We start from the raw sequence: 15805 nt of genomic DNA on the forward strand, positions 1-15805 counted from the left end.
AGACGCCATGGCCACGCGGATCAGCCGCGGCGCTGTAACTGTCCGGCTCGTCGTCATGGTGGTGGTGGTGGTGGCCGATGATGAACGGGCGGCCGGAGCCTCCGCCCCTCCCGCGCGAGCCTCCTCCGCCCCTCCCGCCGCGGCAGCACACGCCCTGGAACTGCGCGGCCAGGACGAGCAGCACCAGCAGCACCGCGCAGAGCCGCCTCGCCATGATGCCTGCTCAAATGATCCTCTCCCCTGGCCTAGCTAAGCCGGCCGGCTTCTCCCGCTCGCTGTTGGTCGGATGGGGTCGGTGGCAATGCCTAGCCTGGCTCAGTACGTAGCTCGCCGCTCTCGCTCGCGTTCTCTGTTGCACAATAAGCTAGGATAGCTAGCATGCCGTTTTCAGTTTCAGACTCGCGTTAGCTTTCTTCAGTTAAAGTTTCGGTTAGTGTTTTTCGTCAGGTTAGTTAGCTGCTCCCGCGAGACGCGTTCTGTGCAATCCGCGGAGCGATCGTAGGGCGTCGTGGACCGAGTGCTCGATCGTGGGATGGCACGATCCAGTCGGGGTGCAGGATCCGCGGCACGTTTACTTCAGTTGAGGAATAAAAGGAAGGCAAAACAGAAAAGCAGCTAAGTTCATCGCTGCGCAAAAATCTCTGGTGTGTGTTGTTTTTCAGAGAGTTGAGAGGTGACAAGTGGCATCAGAGCCATGTCAAGGACGCCGGCGGCCGCGGCGAGGACGTTCGCGGGCGGCGCAGGGCGTTCGGAGACCCCTCCACGTCTGCGTGCTCCGTCCCAGGATCGGGGACGAACTCGCCGCCGCGGCGACATGACTGTGCAGCCGGTGGTGCAGCCGGCGACCTCCTCGGGCGCACTCCCAATGCTGACGCGTACAAATTACGCAGAGTGGGCTCTGCTCATGAAGGTATACCTTCAGGCCCATGGCTGGTGGGGAGCGGTCTCGCACGGTGATGTCTCCTACCACCACGAGCGCAATGCGATGATCACCATCCTGCGCGGCCTTCCCTCGGATGTGCTGCTCGCGGTGGGCGAGAAGGAGACCGCCAAGGAGGCGTGGGACGCCATCACTCTGCAGCGCCTCGGTGCCACGCGTGTGCGCGAGGCCAACGCGCAGAAACTCCGGCGTGACTTCGAGGGCATCACCTTCCGCGACGGGGAGACGATCGACGATTTCTCGCTCCGCCTGTCAGGGATCGTCACCGGCCTGCACGCCCTTGGCGACACCGTGTAAGAATCAAAGGTAGTGGCCAAGTTTTTGCGCGTGGTTCCATCCCAGTTCGCGCAGGTGGCGATCGCGATCGAGACGCTGCTGGACATCAGTACGCTCTCCCTGGACGAGGTCACCGGCAGGCTGCGCGTCGTGCAGGACCGCCTCGACGACGCGCATGGCGGCAGCAGCAGCCAAGGTGGGCGGCTGCTTCTCACTCGGGAGGAGTGGCAGGCCAGAGAACTGCAACCTCGTGTCTCGGGCGGCAACACCAACCGTCGCAAGGGCGGCGGCCGTGGCCGAGGAAGGGGCCGCGGTGGCGGACGTGGCGCCGCGCGTGGCGCCGTGAGTGGCGCGGACTACCCCGACAAGAGCGGCGGGGACAAGGAGAAGTGCCGATACTGCGGCTTCAAGGGGCGCTGGGCGCGCGACTGCAGAAAGAAGAAGAGGGAGGAGGACGCCCTCCTTGCCCAGGCCGATGAGGAGGCCGATCCGGAGCTGTTGCTCGCCGAGGTGGTCGAGATCGCACGTCCCACTCAGGCAGGCAGCAGCGTCGCGGCACTGGCTCCGGCGGCAAAACCCACGGCACTCGTCGTGGGCCACTGCGATCCGCCACACGCCATGGTCTTCCTGAACGAGGAGCAGGCGAACGTCGTTCCGGCCGCCGAGGACGCTGCGCCGGACCCAATGTGGTTCCTGGACACTGGCGCGTTCAACCACATGAATGGAGATCGCACGGCCTTCGCCGAACTCGATGCCGCGATCACCGGATCCGTGCGGTTCGGTGATGGGTCAGTGGTACGTATCGAGGGGCGCGGCACAGTCGCCTTCAGCATCGACGGGGGAGCTCAGCGCGCCCTCATGGACGTGTACTACATCCCCAGGCTCAAGAGCAGCGTCGTCAGCCTCGGGCAGCTCGACGAGAACGGCTGCGACATCAACACGCGCCACGGCGTCCTCACTGTCCGCGATCGACGCGGCGCCCTCATCTTCAAGGTAAAACGGTCCCAAAATCGTTTGTACAAGGTTCACATCCACCCTGTTCGTCCGGCTTGTCTTGCCGCGCGCGCGAACAGCGTGTCATGGCGCTGGCACGCCCGCTTCGGTCACCTGCACGTCGACGCACTGCAGCGGATGGCGCGGGCAAGTATGGTGCAGGGGCTGCCGGGCATTGAGTCTTCGGGGGAGCTCTGCCAGGCGTGCCTCGCCGGCAAACAACGCCGAGCGCCATTTCCCCAGGCGGCCAAGTTCAGAGCGGAGACGCCTCTCGACCTCGTTCACGCAGACCTGTGCGGGGCAATCACGCCAGCAACACCAGGAGGGCGGCGCTACTTCCTGCTTCTGGTGGACGACCACAGTCGCTACATGTGGCTCACCCTGCTGTCTAGTAAGGATGAGGCAGGCATCGCCATCAAGAGGTTCCAGGCGCGTGCTGAGGTGGAGGCACGACGCAAGCTAGGCACGCTGCGCACTGACCGCGGCGGAGAGTTCACGCCTCGTCACTGGCCGAGCACTTCGCCGCCACCGGAGTTCAACGTCACCTCACAGCGCCGTACTCGCCGCAGCAGAACGACGTTGTCGAGAGGCGCAATCAGACGGTGGTGGGCATGACGAGGAGCATGATGAAGGCCAAGGGCATGCCGGACTACTTCTGGGGAGAGGCGGTGACTACGGCCGTCTATCTCCTGAACCGCGCGTTCACTCGCAGCGTGGACGGCGCAACCCCGTACGAGCTCTGGCACGGCAAGAAACCGGAGGTGAGTCCCCTGCGAGTTTTTGGGTGTGTGGCTCACATCAAGAGCGCGCGGCCCAACCTCAAGAAACTGGACGATCGAAGCACGCCCATGGTGCTCATTGGCTACGAGCCTGGCACCAAGGCGTACAGGGTCTACGACCCGACGAGTCGCCACGTGCATGTGTCCCGCGACGTCGTGTTCGACGAGAACGCGAGCTGGGACTGGAGCGGCGAGGCGACAGGCACGGGCGGCACGGTCATCGTCGACTTCGCCTCATATGGTGACCATGAGGGGGACAGCGCTGCGCCGGTCAGCCCGTCGCCATCGGCGCCGCCCGGAGCTGCTACGGGGTCGCCCGCTCCTACCACGGCGACACCCACCCACGACAACTCTGCAGCAGATTCACCAGCGACGGGAAGCGCGCCACCTGCCCATCCAGTCTGGCAGGACGTGCAGTACGCGACCCCGCCGCCCTTCGAGCTGGACATGTTCGACGACGACGACAACCCCGACGCCGTGCACCGTTTCCGTCGCATGGATGATGTGCTCGCGCACGACGCGGCCAAGGGCGGGAGGGCAGAGCACCTGCTCCTGCTGCCCGAAGGAGAGCCGGTGACGTTCGCAGAGGCCGAGCCCCATGCGGCATGGCGGGCGGCGATGATGGAGGAAATGGCGTGCATCAAGTCTAACCAGACTTGGTCCCTATGTGATTTGCCAGCAGATCATCGGCCTATTGGATTGAAGTGGGTCTTCAAGGAGAAGCGGAACGCCGCCGGCGAGGTGATCAAGCACAAGGCTGGCCTCGTGGCGAAGGGCTTTGTGCAGCGCGCCGGCATTGACTTCGAGGAAGTGTTTGCGCCGGTGGCTCGGCTCGACTCCGTACGCGTACTTCTCGCCGTAGCGGCACAGGAGCGCTGGGAGGTGCACCACCTTGATGTCAAGTCAGCCTTTCTCAACGGCAAACTTGAGGAGGAGGTATACGTGGTGCAGCCCCCCGGTTTCGAACTTGCCAGTGCAGCGAACAAGGTGCTCCGGCTACACAAAGCACTCTACGGACTGCGTCAAGCGTCGCGGGCCTGGTATGCAAAACTTGACAGCAGTCTCCATGCCCTCGGCTTTGAGAAGTGTCCGTCCGAGCACGCCGTGTACACTCGCACCGGAGCCGGTGGCCATCTCCTTGTCGGCGTATATGTGGACGACCTGATCGTCACTGGTGCGTCCACGACGGCTGTCGTGGAGTTCAAGCAGGAAATGATGTCCCTCTTCAAGATGAGCGACTTAGGCTTGCTGAGTTACTACCTCGGCATCGAAGTGACTCAGCGGCCGGGGCAAATCTTCATCGCGCAGTCATCCTACGCCGGCAAGCTACTGGAGAAAGCCGGCATGGAGGATTGCCATCCCGTGGCCACTCCGATGCAGCCACGGCTCAAGCTAAGCCGGAAGGCCGGCGGGGAGCGCGTGGACGCCACGCATTTCAGGAGTGTGGTGGGGAGCCTCCGCTACCTCACCCACACTCGACCGGACATCACCTACGCCGTCGGCTACGTCAGCAGGTTCATGGAGGAGCCGACAAGCGAACACTGGGCTGCCGTGAAGCAGCTGCTGAGGTACATCGCCGGCACGCGCCAGCTGGGATGTTGCTACACTCGGCAAGCACGCGGCGCGGAACTCGTCGGGTATAGCGACTCAGATCTTGGAGGGGACGTGGATGATCGCAAGAGTACCAGCGGAACCATCTTCTTCCTCGGAGGCAGCCCGGTGTCATGGCAATCTGCCAAGCAAAAGATCGTCGTGCTCTCCTCGTGCGAGGCAGAGTACGTCGCCGCAGCGGGAGCCGCGTGCCAGGCAATCTGGCTCAGGCGGCTGCTCGGGGAGCTGCTCGGGCGCGTCGACGGCGCCACCAAGCTCTGCGTCGACAACAAGTCAGCGATCGCGCTGAGCAAGAATCCTGTCTTCCATGATAGGAGCAAGCACATTGAGCTGCGATATCACTTCCTTCGGCAGTGCGTCGACAACAACAGCATCGACGTCCGGTACGTGCGAACTGGTGACCAGCTCGCCGACATCCTCACGAAAGCTCTCGGACGGATTCAGTTCCAGGAGATGCGCGATCGTGTTGGGGTCATCAGGTGCCAGCCACCCTAGCTTAGGGGGAGTTTGTTGCACAATAAGCTAGGATAGCTAGCATGCCGTTTTCGGTTTCAGACTCGCGTTAGCTTTCTTCAGTTAAAGTTTCAATTAGTGTTTTTCGTCAGGTTAGTTAGCTGCTCCCGCGAGACGCGTTCTGTGCGATCCGCGGAGCGATCGTAGGGCGTCGTGGACCGAGTGCTCGATCGTGGGATGGCACGATCCAGTCAGGGCGCAGGATCCGCGGCACGTTTACTTCAGTTGAGGAATAAAAGGAAGGCAAAACAGAAAAGCAGCTAAGTTCATCGCTGCGCAAAAATCTCTCATGTGTGTTGTTTTTCATAGAGTTGAGAGGTGACATTCTCTTCCCGGCCGGTGCGGTGGCGGAGGGCGGAGGGCGCGTTTATATGATGATGACGAACTGAACGGAGAGGGACGCCGAGGAGGCCGGGAAGGTGCGAGGAAACTCGACCGGTGTGCAGAGTGGGGCGTCGGGTATTTCTCACCATTGGCGCCATTGCCTTGTTCGTGCTGGGCGTGCCCGGGGATCAACGACGCGTCCACCATTGCCTTGGCTGAAAGAGGGCAAAGCGTACGTGCCATGGTCGAGCGGGTCACGCCGGTCCTCCTTCCCTATGTGGTATAGGAGTACTGTTTCGACGCGTAACGTGAACATTCCTGGTTGCCGGAGCCTCGTCCGTTTGTTCTTCGCGGGGCGCAGTTGAACATGGCGAAAGGGAACCATTGGTGTCACCATTGATGTCACAATGGATGGATCTATCAATTACTGGAAAGGAGAAAATTCCTACGGCTGCTGGTTCACCTGCTCACCGGAGACCACCGTTACCGAATACGATGAAGGTTAATGTTGATGCAAGGTTCCACGAAACCGGACCGTGCTGCTGCTACAGGGGCTGGGGCTGGTGTTCGTGGGCATGACGGAGCCTTGGTCCGTGCCCAAGATCTTTGGGTTGGGTTCAGCAAGCACCAAATGCACCGACGGCGGAGGCCTATGCGGCGAGGGATGGAGTAAGGTGTAAGGCTAGCTTGTGATATGAGGATTCAGAATGTGGTGATTGAAACGGACGCTAAAGGTGTTGTGGACCTGTGGAAAAACAGGGGTGAAGGAAATTTCCTCCGTCCTGATGAAAAGTGAAGCTATATCTGATGGTTTTCAGAGTTTTGATTTGGTTCACATGTAGGGTGCGAAGCAAAAGTGCCGGCCAAGCTAGTCTTACTAGGGAAAAAAAAAACTAGTCTTACTAGGAGAAGATGCATGTGGCCGGTTTAACTTTATTGCTAGCTTCCTTACTTCGTGTTTGGGGAATGACTGCAAACAGTATGTTATAACTTAATGAAAGTGTGTTGAGATGCAAAAAAGAAGTTGTTGCGTGTCCGCAAAAACATGATTGCAGGCCATTCTAATGGATTCTCAAAATTGAACTCCCAAAGAATTCAGAACATCAGAAGGCTAGTTTCTTATCGATCTCTAAGAACATCTCTAGACGATTCCTAAAAAGTAGAGGAATATCCGGCTGAGTAAAGCTTAGTGGACTATTTTTACTTCACTACATTTTGACAGGACCTAGCCGTTCCCTTCCCTTAAATATAACAGAATATTTTTTTTAACTTATTCAATTCTAGTTTACATTGCAACTACGTATTAGCACACATATAAAAACTAAACATAATAATGAAGGTTCAAGGAAATCAAGAATATAGTTTACAAACCGAATTGTTTACAAACCAAATTATTTAAATTCAAACACACAGATGGTACAAATGAAGCAAATAACATGATAAAAGCACAACTAGGAAGTCCTATGAACATGTCAATGATGCTCAACAAGATCTTCTTGGAGCTGGCTATCAACTTGTTGGTTCTTGTGATGGGGATCATAGCAGAAATTAAAATTTTCTACGCATCACCAAGATCAATCTATGGAGTTTACTAGCAACGAGAGGGGAGGAGTGCATCTACATACCCTTGTAGATCGCGAGCGGAAGCGTTCAAGAGAACGGGGTTGATGGAGTCGTACTCGTCGTGATCCAAATCACCGATGATCCAAGCGCCGAACGGACGGCACCTCCGTGTTCAACACACGTACGGAGCGGTGACGTCTCCCACACCTTGATCCAGCAAGGAGGAGGGAGAGGTTGAGGAAGAAGGCTCCAACAGCAGCACGACGGCGTGGTGGTGGTGGAGTGACAGTTCTCCGGCAGGGCTTCGCCAAGCACACGCGGAGGAGGAGAGGTGTTGGGGAGGGGAGGGGCTGCGCCTTGGATGTGGTGTTGCAGCCCTCCTCTCACCCCTCTATTTATAGGGAGAAGGAGGAAGGGGGCCGGCCCCTCTAGATGAGATCTAGAGGGGGGGGGGGCAAGGGGGAGGTGGCTTGCCCCCCAAGCAAGGGGGGGCGCCCCCTTTAGGGTTCCCCCAAACCCTAGGCGCATGGGCCCTAGGGGGTTTGGCGCCCCAGCCCACTTAGGGGCTGGTTCCCTTCCACCTACAGCCCATAAGGCCCTCCGGGGCAGGTGGACCCCCGGAACCCCTTCGGTGGTCCCGGTACAATACCGGCATACCCCCGAACACTTCCGGTGACCGTATGGTGACTTCCCATATATAAATCTTTACCTCCGGACCATTCCGGAACTCCTCGTGACGTCCGGGATCTCATCCGGGACTCTGAACAACATTCGGTAATCACATACAAACCTTCCTTATAACCCTAGCGTCATCGAACCATAAGTGTGTAGACCCTACGGGTTCGGGAATCATGCAGACATGACCGAGACACCTCTCTAGCCAATAACCAACAGCGGGATCTGGATACCCATGTTGGCTCCCACATGTTCCATGATGATCTCATCGGATGAACCATGATGTCGAGGATTCAAGCAATCCCGTATACAATTCCCTTTATCAATCGGTACGTTACTTGCCCGAGATTCGATCGTCAGTATCCCAATACCTCGTTCAATCTCGTTACCGGCAAGTCACTTTACTCGTTCCGTAATGCATGATCCCGTGACTAACTACTTAGTCACATTGAGCTCATTATGATGATGCAATACCGAGTGGGCCCAGAGATACCTCTCCGTCATACGGAGTGACAAATCCCAGTCTCGATCCGAGCCAACCCAACAGACACTTTCGGAGATACCTGTAGTGCACCTTTATAGCCACCCAGTTACGTTGTGACGTTTGGTACACCCAAAGCATTCCTACGGTATCCGGGAGTTGCACGATCTCATGGTCTAAGGAAATGATACTTGACATTAGAAAAGCTTCAGCAAACGAACTACACGATCTAGTGCTATGCTTAGGATTGGGTCTTGTCCATCACATCATTCTCCTAATGATGTGATCCCGTTATCAATGACATCCAATGTCCATGGTCGGGAAACCGTAACCATCTATTGATCAACGAGCTAGCCAACTAGAGGCTCACTAGGGACATGTTATGGTCTATGTATTCACACATGTATTACGATTTCCGGATAACACAATTATAGCATGAACAAGGAAATATAATAATAACCATTTTATTATTGCCTCTAGGGCATATTTCCAACAGTCTCCCACTTGCACTAGAGTTAATAATCTAGTTCACATCACCATGTGATTAACACTCAAAGTTCACATCGCCATGTGACTAATACCCAAGAGTTTACTAGAGTCAATAATCTAGTTCACATCACCATGTGATTAACACTCAATGAGTTCTAGGGTTTGATCATGTTATGCTTACGAGAGAGGTTTTAGTCAACGGGTCTGCAACATTCAGATCTGTGTGTGCTTTACAAATCTCTATGTCATCTTGTAGATGCAGCTACCACGCGCTACTTGGAGCTATTCCAAATAACTGCTCTACTATACGAATCCGGTTTACTACTCAGGGTCATCCGGATTAGTGTCAAAGTTTGCATCGATGTAACCCTTTACGACGAACTCCTTTTCCACCTCCATAATCGAGAAAATTCCTTAGTCCACTAGATATTAAGGATAAGTTCGACCGTTGTCATGTGATCCATTCCCGGATCACTATTGTACCCCTTGACTAACTCATGGCAAGGCACACTTCAGGTGCGGTACACAACATAGCATACTGTAGAGCCTACGTCTTAAGCATAGGGGACGACCTTCGTCCTTTCTCTCTCTTCTGCCGTGGTCAGGTCTTGAGTCTTACTCAATACTCACACCTTGTAACACAGCCAAGAACTCCTTCTTTGCTGATCTATTTTGAACTCCTTCAAAATCTTGTCACGGTATGTATTCATTTGAAAGTACTATTAAGCGTTTTTGATCTATCCTTATAGATCTTGATGCTCAATGTTCAAGTAGCTTAATCCAGGTTTTTCATTGAAAAACACTTTTCAAATAACCCTGTATGCTTTCCAGAAATTCTACATCATTTCTGATCAACAATATGTTAACAACATATACTCATCAAAAATTCTATAGTGCTCCCACTCACTTCTTTGGAAATACAAGTTTCTCATAAACTTTGTAAAAACCTAAAATCTTTGATCATCACATCAAAGCGTACATTCCAACTCCGAGATGTTTACTCCAGTCCTTAGAAGGATTGCTGGAGCTTTGCATACTTGTTAGCATCTTTCAGGATTGACAAAACCTTCTGGTTGTATCACATACAACCTTTCCTCAAGAAAATCGTCGAGGAAACAATGGTTTTTGACATCCTATCTGCAAGATTTCATAAATAATGCAGTAACTGCTAATATAATTCCAACAGACTCTTAGCATCGCTACGAGTGAGAAAATCTCATCGTAGTCAACTCCTTGAACTTGTCGGAAAACATCTTAACGACAAGTCGAGCTTTCTTAATGGTGACACTTACCATCATTGTCCGTCTTCCTTTTAAAATCCATCTGTACCTAGTAGCCTTACGACCATCAAGTAGTTCTTCCAAAGTCTATACCTTGTTTTATACATGGATCCTCTCTCGGATTTTATGGCCTCGAGCCATTCGTTGGAATCTGGGCCCACCATCGCTTCTCCATAGCTCGTAGGTTCATTGTTGTCTAGCAACATGACTTCCAAGACAGGATTACGCACCACTCTGAAGTAGTACAGATCCTTGTCGTCCTACACGGTTTGGTAGTGACTTGATCTGAAGTTTCATGATCACTATCATAAGCTTCCACTTCAATTGGTGTAGGTGCCACAGGAACAACTTCTTGTGCCCTGCTACACACTAGTTGAAGTGACGGTTCAATAACCTCATCAAGTCTCCACCATCCTCCCACTCAATTCTTTTAAGAGAAACTTTTCCTCGAGAAAGGACCTGTTTCTAGAAACAATCACTTTGCTTCCGGATCTGAAATAGGAGGCATACCCAACTGTTTTGGGTATTCTATGAAGATGCATTTATCCGCTTTGGGTTCAAGCTTATCAGCCTGAAACTTTTTCACATAAGCGTCGCAGCCCCAAACTTTTAAGAAACGACAGCTTAGGTTTCTCTAAACCATAGTTCATACGGTGTCGTCTCAACGGAATTGCGTGGTGCCCTATTTAAAGTGAATGCGGTTGTCTCTAATGCCTAACCCATAAATGATAGTGGTAATTCGATAAGAGACATCATGGTATGCACCATATCCAATAGGGTGCAGTTATGATGTTCGGACACACCATCACACTATGGTGTTCCAGGCGGTATTAGTTGTGAAACAATTTCCACAATGTCTTAATTGTGTGCCAAACTCGTAACTCAGATATTCATCTCTATGATCATATCATAGACATCTTATCCTCTTGTCACGACGATCTTCTACTTCACTCTGAAATTATTTGAACCTTTCAATAATTCAGACTTGTGTATCATCAAGTAAATATTCTCAGCATCTACTCAAATCATCTGTGAAGTAAGAACATAATGATATCCACTGCGTGCCTCATCACTCATTGAACTGCACACATCAAATGTATTACTTCCAACAAGTAGCTCTCTTGTTTCATCTTACTGAAAATGAGGCATTTCAGTCATCTTGCCCATGTGGTATGATTTGCATGTCTCAAGTGATTCAAAATCAAGTGAGTTCAAACGATCCATCTGTATGGAGTTTCTTCATGCATATCTACCAATAGACATGGTTCACATGTCTCAATCTTTTCAAAAACGAGTGAGTCCAAAGATCCATCAACATTGAGCTTCTTCATGCGTTTTATACCAATATGACTCAAATGGCAGTGCCACAAGTATGTGGTACTATCATTACTATCTTATATCTTTTGGCATGAACATGTGTATCACTACGATCGAGATTCAATAAACCATTCATTTTAGGTGCAAGACCATTGAAGGTATTACTCAAATAAACAGAGTAACCATTATTCTCCTTAAATGAATTATCGTATTGCGATAAACATAATCCAGTCATGTCTACGCTCAACGCAAACACCAAATAACAATTATTTAGGTTTAACACCAATCTTGATGGTAGAGGGAGCATGCGATGCTTGATCACATCAACCTTGGAAACACTTCCAACACATATCGTCATCTCACCTTTAGCTAGTCTCCGTTTATTCCGTAGCCTTTTATTTCGAGTTACCAACATTTAGCAACCGAACCGGTATTTAATACCCTGGTGCTACTAGGAGTACTAGTAAAGTACACATTAATATAATGTATATCCAATATACTTCAGTCGACCTTGCCTGCCTTCTCATCTTACCAAGTATCTAGAGTAGTTCTGCTTCAGTGACCGTTCCCCTCATTACAGAAGCACTTAGTCTCGGGTTTGGGTTCAACCTTGGGTTTCTTCGCTGGAGCAGCAACTGATTTACCGTTTCATGAAGTATCCCTTCTTGCCCTTGCCCTTCTTGAAACTAGTGGTTTTACTAACCATCAACAATTGATGCTCCTACTTGATTTCTACTTTCGCGGTGTCAAACATCGCGAGTTGCTCAAGGATCATCATGTCTATCCCTAATATGTTATAGTTCATCACGAAGCTCTAATAGCTTGGTGGCAGTGACTATGGAGAACCATCACTATCTCATCTGGAAGATTAACTCCCACTCGATTCAAGCGATTGTAGTACTCAGACAATCTGAGCACATGCTCAACGATTGAGCTTTTCTCCCTTACTTTGCAGGCTTAAGAAACTTGTTAGAGGTCTCATACCTTTTGACGTGGGCACTAGTCTGAAATCCCAATTTTAGTCTTTGGAACATCTCATATGTTCTGTGACGTTTCAAAAACGTCTTTGGCGCCTCAATTCTAAACCGTTAGCATTACACACTGAACTATCACGTAGTCATCAAAACGTGTATGTCAGATGTTCGCAACATCCACAAACCACGCTCGAGGTTCAGCACACCGAGCGGTGCATTAAGGACATAAGCCTTCTGTGCAGCAATGAGGACAATCCTCAGTTTACCAGTCCGCATAATTGCTACTATCAACTTTCAACTAAATTTTCTCTAGGAACATATCTTAGTAGAACTAAAGCGTAAGCTACGACATAATTTGCAAAGACCTTTTGATATGTTCATGATAATTAAGTTCATCTGATTATTTAATGAACTCCCACTCAGATAGACATCCCTCTAGTAATCTAAGTGATACATGATCCGAGTCAACTAGGCCGTGTCCGATCATCACGTGAGACAGACTAGTCATCATCGGTGAACATCTCCATGTTGATCGTATCTGCTATACGATTCATGTTCGACCTTTCGGTCTCTTTGTGTTCCGAGGCCATGTCTGTACATGCTAGGCTCGTCAAGTCAACCTAAGTGTTTTGCATGTGTAAATCTGGCTTACACCCGTTGTATGCGAACGTTAGAATCTATCACACCCGATCATCACGTGGTGCTTCGAAACAACGATCCTTCGCAACGGTGCACAGTTAGGTGGAACACTTTCTTGAAATTATTGCGAGGGATCATCTTATTTATGCTACCGTCGTTCTAAGCAAATAAGATGTAAATATGACAAACATCACATGCAAATCATAAAGTGACATGATATGGCCAATATCATCTTGCGCCTTTTGATCTCCATCTTCGAGGCGCGGCATGATCACCTTCGTCACCGGCATGACACCATGATCTCCATCATCGTGTCTTCATGAAGTTGTCTCGCCAACTATCACTTCTACTACAATGGCTAACGGTTAGCAATAAAGTAAAGTAATTACATGGCGTTTTTCATTGACACGCAGGTCATACAATAAATTAAGACAACTCCTATGGCTCCTGCCGGTTGTCATACTCATCGACATGCAAGTCATGATTTCTATTACAAGAACATGATCAATCTCATACATCACATATATATAATTCATCACATCCTTTTGGCCATATCACATCACATAGCATACCCTGCAAAAACAAGTTAGACGTCCTCTAATTGTTGTTGCATGTTTTACGTGGCTGCTATGGGTTTCTAGCAAGAACGATTCTTACCTACGCAAAAGCCACAACGGTGATATGCCAATTTCTATTTACCCTTCATAAGGACCCTCTTCATCGAATCCGATCCAACTAAAGTGGGAGAGACAGACACCCGCTAGCCACCTTATGCATCAAGTGCATGTCAGTCGGTGGAACCTGTCTCACGTAAGAGTACGTGTAAGGTCGGTCCGGGCCGCTTCATCCCACAATGCCGCCGAATCAAGATAAGACTAGTAACGGCAAGCAAATTGAACAAATCATCGCCCACAACTACTTTGTGTTCTACTCGTTCATAGAATCTACGCATAGACCTAGCTCATGATGCCACTGATGGGGATCGTAGCAGAACTTAAAATTTTCTACGCATCACCAAGATCAATCTATGGAGTTTACTAGCAACGAGAGGGGAGGAGTGCATCTACATACCCTTGTAGATCGAGAGCGGAAGCGTTCAAGAGAACGGGGTTGATGGAGTCGTACTCATCGTGATCCAAATCACCGATGATCCAAGCGCCGAACGGACGGCACCTCCGTGTTCAACACACGTACGGAGCGGTGACGTCTCCCACACCTTGATCCAGCAAGGAGGAGGGAGAGGTTGAGGAAGAAGGCTCCAACAGCAGCACGACGGCGTGGTGGTGGTGGAGTGACAGTTCTCCGGCAGGGCTTCGCCAAGCACACGCGGAGGAGGAGAGGTGTTGGGGAGGGGAGGGGCTGCGCCTTGGATGTGGTGTTGCAGCCCTCCCCTCACCCCTCTATTTATAGGGAGAAGGAGGAAGGGGGCCGACCCCTCTAGATGGGATCTAGAGGGGGGGGGGCGGCGGCCAAGGGGGAGGTGGCTTGCCCCCCAAGCAAGGGGGGGCGCCCCCTTTAGGGTTCCCCCAAACCCTAGGCACATGGGCCTAGGGTTTGGCGCCCCAGCCCACTTAGGGGCTGGTTCCCTTCCACCTACAGCCCATAAGGCCCTCCGGGGCAGGTGGAACCTCCCGGTGGACCCCCGGAACCCCTTCGGTGGTCCCGGTACAATACCGGCATACCCCCGAACACTTCCAGTGACCGTATGGTGACTTCCCATATATAAATCTTTACCTCCGGACCATTCCGGAACTCCTCGTGACGTCCGGGGTCTCATCCGGGACTCCGAACAACATTCGGTAATCACATACAAACCTTCCTTATAACCCTAGCGTCATCGAACCATAAGTGTGTAGACCCTACAGGTTCGGGAATCATGCAGACATGACCGAGACACCTCTCTAGCCAATAACCAACAGCGGGATCTGGATACCCATGTTGGCTCCCACATGTTCCACGATGATCTCATCGGATGAACCACGATGTCGAGGATTCAAGCAATCCCGTATACAATTCCCTTTATCAATCGATACGTTACTTGCCCGAGATTCGATCGTCGGTATCCCAATACCTCGTTCAATCTCGTTACCGGCAAGTCACTTTACTCATTCCGTAATGCATGATCCCGTGACTAACTACTTAGTCACATTGAGCTCATTACGATGATGCAATACCGAGTGGGCCCAGAGATACCTCTCCGGCATACGGAGTGACAAATCCCAGTCTCGATCCGAGCCAACCCAACAGACACTTTCGGAGATACCTGTAGTGCACCTTTATATCCACCCAGTTACGTTGTGACGTTTGGTACACCCAAAGCATTCCTACGGTATCCGGGAGTTGCACGATCTCATGGTCTAAGGAAATGATACTTGACATTAGAAAAGCTTCAGCAAACGAACTACACGATCTAGTGCTATGCTTAGGATTGGGTCTTGTCCATCACATCATTCTCCTAATGATGTGATCCCGTTATCAATGACATCCAATGTCCATGGTCAGAAAATCGTAACCATCTATTGATCAACGAGCTAGCCAACTAGAGGCTCACTAGGGACATGTTATGGTCTATGTATTCACACATGTATTACGATTTCTGAATAACACAATTATAGCATGAACAATAGACAATTATCATGAACAAGGAAATATAATAATAATCATTTTATTATTGCCTCTAGGGAATATTTCCAACATCTTGATCTTACGATGTGCTTCAGCGTACATCACCAACGGGAATCCTGTTATGCAGAATAATGCAACAAGTTATGATTTGCCATAGAATCTTGGAGCTCTAGTACTCGGCGGGCCCATGAATGATTGTGAAGGCTTTCTCCACATCTTCCGGCACTTCACTGCTTTTGTGAACCTTTGAACGACCTTCAAGATTGTGTCTTCTCTAGTGCGGACATAGTTGTCGATTAAATCAGCCGAACACCCATATGTCAAAA

The 15805-nt window shown here is 51.2% G+C and overlaps 1 protein-coding gene across 1 annotated transcript; it reads left to right on the plus strand.

Annotated features, from left to right (window-relative positions):
* The first annotated feature begins 694 nt into the window (after positions 1–694).
* Positions 695–2824, plus strand: LOC141036402 (uncharacterized). Its single transcript, XM_073506362.1, has 2 exons — positions 695–1231; positions 1283–2824. Exons 1-2 carry the CDS (start codon positions 695–697, stop codon positions 2822–2824), a joined length of 2079 nt encoding a protein of 692 aa, XP_073362463.1.
* The last annotated feature ends 12981 nt before the right edge of the window (positions 2825–15805 follow it).

The sequence above is a fragment of the Aegilops tauschii genome, chromosome 1 (genome assembly GCF_002575655.3).
Source record: "Aegilops tauschii subsp. strangulata cultivar AL8/78 chromosome 1, Aet v6.0, whole genome shotgun sequence".
NCBI classification, from domain to species: domain Eukaryota; kingdom Viridiplantae; phylum Streptophyta; class Magnoliopsida; order Poales; family Poaceae; genus Aegilops; species Aegilops tauschii.

Excerpts from the sequence above, each read along its gene's own strand:
- LOC141036402 (XM_073506362.1), top strand. The coding sequence starts at position 695 with ATGTCAAGGACGCCGGCGGCCGCGGCGAGGACGTTCGCGGGCGGCGCA. Across the intron at positions 1,232-1,282 it reads TGCACGCCCTTGGCGACACC|TTCGCGCAGGTGGCGATCGC; the intron begins GTGTAAGAATCA and ends GTTCCATCCCAG.